Here is a 9102-nt window from a genome sequence, read left to right on the forward strand (position 1 = left end):
AAATTTTACCCAACTAGCTATTATCTTATGTCAAATAGGTTATATAAGTCTTGTTCGAGTCAACAGGTTGAAGACGCATCGAGTTCAGGTTAAACTTTATAACTCGTTAAATATTTGGATCGGGTTTGAGTCAAACAGTTTCAAGTCATTTAAATTTTAGTTCTGACTCAAATGCAACCCGCGGACCCAATTTCACATCTTTGTTAGATTGATAAAAGATTTACTACTATATGAGAGACATGTAGAGCATTATTATGTATGAATGTGGGAGAAATAGGAATATCCGAATAACCTGCGACAACTGCTAGGGAATCACCTGCTAATTTAATTGCTCTATTACAGGGATAGAGTTTGTAGGTTTGAAAAAAATTGATAAGGTTTGCATGTGGTCGGTAATTCTTAAATCTCGGGTCCAAATTTAAGGAAATAATTTAAGACATTAAAAGTATAAGAAATAGAATTCATACTATATTGAGCCAAGAAAATAAAAGAAGAACATAACTCAAAGTTGAGGAAGTTTCTAAGCATGACGATTTCTTTTTAAGTCATTCTAATTTCATAAGACAAGCTGATCCTTTTGAGTGACTTTCTTTATTCCCGCCATAGCTTCAAAGTTTTTTGTGAAATTTTAATGTTTTTCTAGTATGTGTCTTTCTGGTAGTAATTGCTCCATAGATTGCCTTGGAGAAAAGTTCCTCGTTCTTTCTTTAAAGTATTAGTGACTTTTAATCATTTTTCATAAGATTTGGTTGTTATCCTAGCCAATGTTTCAAGAATAATGTTATTCAGTATTACCATCCTTCTTCTTTCTTCAATTTGTACAAGTGAGAAAACTTAATTTAAAGATAATAAGGCCACTCTGCTTAAAATCTGACCTCAAATTTGATTGAATTCATTATTGAATCCACCAAGAAACAAAAAAATTCTCTTTCCACAAATTGTTTGAGAATCAATGCCTATTCTCTACACTATCTTGAGATCTTGGTAATAATCTAGTTCAAACTAATAAACTTTAAAAGTATTAAAATATTCAATTACAAGAAATTTATGTTGCTTGGTTGTTGAGATCTTGCTTAACCGCATAAAAAAGAGCAACATATTTGGCTTTTGATCTATTTGACACCATCCCAAACATCTTTTACGATTGCAAAAAATATCTTACTAATCTCAAGTATCATAGTGTTCTATAACTATTTCATGATAATAGAATTTGCTTCATCCCAAAGTGCAAATTTTGGGCCTTTCATCTTTAGAGGAAAAACCTTAAGATGATGAAGATTTTTCTTTAAGGAAGGTTTTCACAAATCCAGATCCGAGACAGCTTGAAATACTTTCTTCCATTCAATTGATATAAGACATGTAACCCCAGAAGCTCTCTTTTAGTTTGAGAGTCACCAAACATGATGTTTAACTCCTTGGAGGGAAAATCAAAGAAACTGAAGAAAATAAAGAGAAGAATGAGATATAATAATAAATGTTAGAAAATAGTACCCTAGTTTAGCTCTGATACCATATAGAAAAGAAGTGGCCATAAAAACTTAGATTGAGTATTCTTTAATGAATATTTATACACACAACTACATCGAAAGAAAAAAGAGCATAAATAATTATAATAACAAAATAAAAATCAACTAGGCGATCTTGTCGTTTGATCCATTTAGGGATTGCCGATTAAAATCAATCAAGCAATCCATTGGATCTCTCTCTCTCATATATATATATATATGTGTGTGTGTGTGTGTGTGCGCGCGCGCGCTGTCAAATTAATTATTTATATTTAATTTTTTGCTTCCATTCCCTCTGATTTTACAACAGTTAACTTTAATAAAAAAAGCAATGCTTAAAACAATACAAAACAAGAGCTGAGTTTCTATTTTTTCACCTGGACAAGAGGACCAGTCGTAAGTAAATGCTTGCTATGCTTACGCATCTGCAACCAATAAAAAAACAAATAAACATAAGAAAAACCAGGTCTGTGAAAAATCTACTAGAGAATTATTTAAAAGCAAAAACATTAGTATGAAAGTATCTGACCATTCTTAGATTAGTGCATGTAAAATGAAATGAAAAAGCAGAAGATAATTATTGTTGATTCATAATTAACCTATTAATTAATATATTTCATTTTATGTCATTTCAATCCAAACATCATTGTATTTGTTCAGATGTATATCATGAGGTCTCAATCTACTAAAATATCTACATATCGTGCATTTCAACATGCACATAAAAGAAAATCTTAGCCATAATATAATTGTTGGGAGGAAGATTTGGTTGATGCGTGTGAATATCAATATCCTAATCAACAAGGAAGATGTTTCATATATAATTTTTTGAGAATACTCTGAACTACATTGATATTCCACTTTTTTCTTGACCGGAGGGAGAATCATCTAACAAAAGTTGCAATGGCTTGCACACAGAGATGTTTTGCGAACAATTATGCCCACCGAGTTTCTGGACAGAATTACTTTACATTTTTATGCATGGTTGCAATTAACATATGTTTATTGCCATAGGATACATCGTTAAACTTGAATGGAGTTTAATTAATTATAAATGTTATGAAAAAGATAGAGACTACACAACTTCCTTCTTTTACGTTATTTTAGAGGCTAAAGACCTCCGTGTAAGTAGATCTAAAACTGAATATATAGAACGTAATTTTAATAGTAGTAGATCTAGTGACAGAGTTATAACTATGATAGAAAAGTACCGCTTAAACTTAAAAAGAAAATATTATAAGATGATGGGGAGACCTGCAATGCTAAAAAAAATTATAATATAATCCTTGTTCTCCATATAAAAAATACTTCAATTTAAAAATGATATCTAGATCTGAAGAATTCTAAAACTTTGTCCAATGACCAATCTAAGCAATAACTGCGAGCCACCCACATTATCTGATTGTTTTTATCAGAGCACCATTTTCATACCACCGTTATTTAACCACATTATTGGACCGTTGTTACTCGACAGTTATCCCTTAACCGCTATATCATGTCCATTATAGCCTAATCAATTTCATCCAACTGTAGTCGTCTGATTGCCATTTTTCCCCTCCACTATTTCCACCATAGTTATAGTAGACCAAGCTAGTCTTGTGCTATCAATTTTATAATCATGTCTTCTCCAACAAAAACGAAGTGTGGATATTTATAATTTTAATCAACTTAGTGGATCTTTTTATTTGAGCTTAGCCCTACTAATTTTCCCTTTTGCATATTTTTTTCTTAAATTTTATTGTTTCTTGCAATCTTTTCATTTGTTTGTTAGGGATCTTCGCCTAAAAAATAAGGATGTAAAGCTCTTGCTCCAGGGTCATGAATTTTCAAGTAATAAACATACTTGATCCTAGCTGGCACTAATTAGCTTTGATATTGATCTTTGTTTCTTTCTCTGCTCTCCCATGTAGATTTTATCATATTCACGATGAATCAGTTTCACTCATTTGTTGTATTCTCAAATTTCTATGCAATTTCATATTTGTGGTTCAAAGGTTTCACATTGCTCATGAATTTTTCTTAGCATAAACTTTACTATGTTTTTTGACCTACATCAACTTATTTATTGAAAGGGCTTCTGAAGTTATAGTGAATGATGTTGCCTAAATTTATCTTTGGATACTTTGATTGTTTATGCATTCACATCTTTACACAAAATACACCTTAATAATGTTATCGAATCATGTTGCACCGTCTTCACATGTTATTTGCAAGTAAGCTAAGGAGAAAAGCACCTCTAAATTTTCTGTAATGTATGAATGCATATTAATCATGATGAAAAGAAAATAGATCTAAGCAATTGGACTTAGTTGGTGATATAAGAAAGAAGTCAATTCCATCCAATTGAATTTATTTACTCACAGATTAGAAGTAGATGGGGAGGAAGATATTTTAAGGCTGTTGAGGACATAATGAAGACCAATGAATATAAGATTTCTTTTGATTTATGCTTTTTTTTTTGGTCTTTTGTAGTATGCTTCCAGAGGAATTAAAGCTCTTACACACTATTCTGACAGATGAAGTGAAAAGCAAATATTTTTAAGCTATTGTACATGAATATATTATTTATGCACCAACAACTTATGTTATTCTTCTTCATCATTATATTATCAAAACTAATATGTTTTTTATGTCAACAACAATTAATTATACTTATCTTCCACCCTTTTCTTATCCATAATACATTTGAAATAATAACCAATCTTAACCTCTGATTGACGCAATTTTTTTTCTACTAAATTTACATTTGTTGGTGCATATGTATTTTGTCCGTTTCTTCCTATTTAATTCATGTTTTCATATGCAACCATAAAAGTTAATGCATTTTTTTGAACTTTGAAATGAATTCCACAAAATTAATTAAATACCTGTAGATAACCTACAGCAGCAGCAACAGCAACAACAACAACAATAAGCCTTTATTCCATTAAGAGAGGTCGGTTGCATGAATCTTTTTTCTTCATTGTGTCCTATTGAGTGTCTTATTTTCATTTAATTCTAATAAATTAAAATCATTTTTTATAAACTATGACGAACCCTTTTTACACACATGGAAAAGCTTAGAGAGCTGGGAAAATGTAAGGTGACCCACAGAAAGTCTAAGAGAACAATTTGTGAATTTGAAAAATCTTCTTTTAGTGATTTTTATAATATATTAGATACAAAAAAGAATGAAAATTAGATAAACTCACAAAATAAAGTGAAAAAAAAAGTAAAGAATTAATTAAAGGAAAGTGTTTTAAAGATGAAATTCAAAATGTGATTTTCTTAGAGTAAGATATTCAACATAGATGGGTGAATTATTTTGATAAACTTTTCAATGAAGTTTCTGAAGAATATAATCAACCTTAGTGATCTTAATATCCCTAATAATGATAAAACACTTTATTTTTACCGTCGCATTAGTTAAAAAGAAGTTGAGAAAGTTTTAAAAAAAAACCATTGTGGAAAATCAATAGGACCTAATAAAATCCCAATTGAAGTGTGAAAATATTTAGGAGATTTGAGAATTTCCTGGCTTACTAAACTCTTTAATATTATTTTAAAAACTAAAAAGATACCTGAGGAGTGGTGGAAGAGTATTTTGGTCCCCATTTTAAGAATAGCAAGAGTGTGCAAATTATAGAAAAATTAAATTGATGTGTCATACTTAAAAATTATGGGAGAAGATAATTGAACATAGGTTAAGACGTGATATAAAGATTTCTCGAAATCAGTTTGGATTTATGTTGGACGGGTCTACTATGGGAGTTATACATCTATTGAGAGATTAAATGGAGAAGCATAGAGAGAGTAAGGAGGATTTACATATAATTTTTACTAATTTAGAAAAAAGCTTACGATAAAGTTCCAAGAAAGATTCTTCAAGAGTTCTAGAGAAGAAAGATGTTGATATAATTTATATTCAAGTAATTAAAGATATGTATGCTAGAGTTGTTACTTGTGTTCAAATAGAAGGAAAATTGACCAAATATTTTCCTATTGCAGTTGGATTATATCAAGGATCGGGGTTAAGCCCATATCTTTTTGCTTTAGTTATGTGGACACATTAAACATTTACAGGAGGATGTACCTTGGTTTATGTTTTCCGCTGATGATATCTTTCTAGTGGATATAACTAGAGATAGAGTTCTGGAAAAATTTGAATTATGGAGATCTATATTGGAGTCTAAAGGCCTTTGTTTAGTAGTAGCTCTAGTGGCAGAATTGTAATTTTGGGTGATCAAATCATTAAAATGGGTGAACGTTTTAGATGTCTATGGTTTATTGTTCAAAATGATGGTGTTATAGTTGGTTGAAGCGGAAGAATGCATTGGCCTAATGTGTGATAGAAAAGTACCGCTTAAACTAAAAAGGAAATTTTATAAGATGGTGGTGAGAACTACAATGTTGTATGGTGCCAAATGTTGACCTTTAAAAGAGAAGCATAAAACAAAGTTAAGTGTTGCTGAGATGAGAATGCTTAGATGGATGAGTTGCTTGACGCTTAGAGAAATAACGTAAAAGGAATATACTGTGATAGGGTTGGTATAGCTCTGGTGATGGACAAGATTAGAGAGAGTCGTCTTAGATGGTTTGCTCACATTAAACGTCGACCATCTGATAATCTAGTGAGGAGAGTAGATGTTTTAGATTCGACTACTGTTAAGAAAGAAAGAGGTGGACCTAAAAAGACTTGGGTCTGTTGTATAAAAAATAATCTTAATCTATTAGAATTAAATGAAAATATGACACTCCATAGGGTGCAATGAAGAAAAAAGATTCATGTAGCAGATCCCAATTAGTGGGATAAGGGCTTGTTATTGTTGTTGCAGTAGAGCAATTTGGCCAAAGTTCTAAATCACTCTATCGAATAGCTCGTCTTGATTTATTTGATCAAAGCTCATTAATTTGGCATTAAGAGCATTAATGACCGATGAATTAAATAATCCTATACTTATAAAATTCAACTCATCAAGAAGTTTGACTTGACTGTAATGATGTACGATTCGAGGATCATTGACACTTCAAATAATGTTCTAAAATTTTCAACCACACTTTTAAGGGTTTAAATTGGGTTTATTTGGACTCAAATCATATCACTTTGGTGTCATCAAGTTTATCTTGTTAAAACATTTAATTTGACTATAAATTTATAAAATTGGAGCATAAATAATCTTAAATTTAATTCCAAAATTTTAAAAGAAAAATTGCACAAAAAATTATACTTGATCAGATGAATTTCTTCTGACATATTAAAAGGCGCCAAAGCCACCAAAACACCCACATAAAACACTCAAACTATCTCCTACAAAAGAATTCATACTTGATCAGGTGAATTTTCTTAAATATATCAGATAATCTGTAGTCAAACTTTGCAGCAAGAGAAGGGCAAATAAAACTCTCTCCTACAAAGAAAGGCCACCATTCACCTATCCTTCTTCACACAATGATTAATCTTCAGCATGACAATGACATAAGAACCTTTCACATTCTCAAAAGTACAAAGACAAACACAAGAATAAAATCAACATCCTGCACACCGGCCTAGTTCTAAATTTAAGGTCTAGTTATAGAAAGCATATTCATAAAATATAAAAAATAAGAAACGCTGACCTTTTTGTCCGTCGGAAGCATCATGGTATTCCTTCTCCGGCACCGGATGCAGCTCCGCTTCCTTATCGGCAGCAGCGGCAGCAGCATCGCCACAGTGAGAAGTATTCCCAACCGACACAGCGCCATCTCCGGTTTCATCGGGGTAACGGACCACGACCACTGGACAGGCGCAGTGGTGGACGCAGTAATCGCTGACGCTGCCGAGCCCAACCTTGCTGCTCCTCCTCGATGCTCCGAATCCCCTGCTTCCCATGATCACAGCACTAAGCCCAAGTCTCTCCACCTCGAGGCAGAGCCTTTCCTTCATATCATGGTCCTTGACGATGTGGATCTTAAAAGGAATATGCGCCCTGACGAGCGGCTGGGCCAGTTCCTGCGCCTTGGTGCTAGTGAAGGCATCGAAGTCATCTTCCAAGTTCTTCTGCGGCACCTTGGATTCGGCATCCTCCAAAGCACCGGCGGCCTCTGATGTGAAATGGTCGACCGAGCCCCAGTCCGCGCCATAAAGAACAGAGGTAGAGAGTACATGGAGAAGAATAACTGCGTCCCCAGGGCGAAGGTAGTTCTGCACCGCCCATCTCACTGCGTATGCGCTCTCATCACTCAGATCGACAGCAATTGCAATCCGGCGGTGAGAGCCAATATTTGGGTTCGCCGCTGCGGCGGACGAAAAGAAAAAGCGCGGAGAAGAGGGTTGGATCGTATGCGCCATTGCGGCGGCCACTAACGCCGGTGATGTCGGCGCCTTGCGGTCGGCATCTGGTTGAGACTGCATGCCGCTAGAGTCAGGACCTCTTCTTATCGGGATGCTTCAGATGTACTAAACTTCCTCTTCTCCGCAACTTATCCGGCTTCCCTTTGAGTGAATTGGTTTTCGAGATCGACGACGCCAGAGAGTTTTGGGGTCTCTTTTCCCTCTTTTTGGTTGAGAAAATGGCGGAACGATGTGAAATAGATAAGCAACACGACCTCCCACTTAGCCACTTCATCGCCGGACACAACCGACGACAAGGAATACTTATCCGGTTAAGTCTGCATATATATATACACCAATTATCTAGTCAAAAAGAAAAAATAAAATAATATATATTTTCAACACTCTTGAATGATTCCGCTCAGTTATTACTGCAAAATTACTTTCAAATTAAATAATTTTGATTTTTATAAAAGTTGACATAGTATTTATTTTGTAAGACAGCCCACAAATTATATTCTTATTTTTTAATTATTTGATAATTACTAAACATGTTTTAATTAATTCTGAAGTTCTTTTAAACCCAGCATCATCTTCAAGAATCACTCTCTCTCTAACCCAATGAATCTTTATATTATGAGACGATGAATTCTAATGTTATTTAATCATTCAATCCTATTATATATAGATAGAGTAGGATGTAATATATGATGTAAGCAAATTGGGACTCTCTAAGCCCAATGAATCTTTTTATTATGAGAAGATGAATTCTAATGAAACCTATTAATTAATCATTCAATCCTATTATATATAGACAGAGTAGGATGTAATATATGATGTAAGCAAATTGGGATAGAACATAACACACACTAGAAAATGACACATCTACCACCATGTGAAAGCCTTTTGAATTCTAAGTAGAAAGTTTATTTTGAAAGGAAGAAAGCAAATTATTAAATAAAAAAAAAATCATTTTTCCCCTTTTACATGATGAAATACCCACATATTTGATGTGAAGAGTATTTTGAAATAAAAGATTGTAATAGTCGTAACTCAACTCGTATGTTAAGACGGCAATAATTTTGAAGTTAAAATGTGACTTATTAGAGCTAAAGGTGATATTACTTTTTCTCTTCAAAGAGGTCAATAAATTTTTAAAAATTCTAACTATTGCAACTTTACTATCGGAAAAGATAAAAAAAATTATCACAGAAGGCTAAATAAAAATTTTATTTAACTTCTAAAATTAAATGAAGATAATCCATGTATTTTTTGATTAAACAACTAGATAAATATTTAATATCCATT

General features: G+C 32.9%; 1 protein-coding gene across 1 annotated transcript; it reads right to left on the reverse strand.

Moving 5' to 3' along the window:
- Window positions 1-1882: 1882 nt before the first annotated feature.
- Window positions 1883-8086, reverse strand: LOC110019700 (universal stress protein PHOS32-like). Its single transcript, XM_020717486.1, has 2 exons — window positions 7101-8086; window positions 1883-1930 (listed from the first exon to the last, which is right to left on the reverse strand). Exons 1-2 carry the CDS (start codon window positions 7873-7875, stop codon window positions 1923-1925), a joined length of 783 nt encoding a protein of 260 aa, XP_020573145.1. The 5' UTR covers window positions 7876-8086; the 3' UTR covers window positions 1883-1922.
- Window positions 8087-9102: the final 1016 nt, after the last annotated feature.

Source organism: Phalaenopsis equestris, unplaced genomic scaffold (genome assembly GCF_001263595.1).
Source record: "Phalaenopsis equestris unplaced genomic scaffold, ASM126359v1 Scaffold000070, whole genome shotgun sequence".
Lineage (NCBI taxonomy): Eukaryota > Viridiplantae > Streptophyta > Magnoliopsida > Asparagales > Orchidaceae > Phalaenopsis > Phalaenopsis equestris.

What these genes read in the sequence shown, in the direction of transcription:
- LOC110019700 (XM_020717486.1), bottom strand. Translation starts at nt 7,875, where the DNA reads ATGCAGTCTCAACCAGATGCCGACCGCAAGGCGCCGACATCACCGGCG.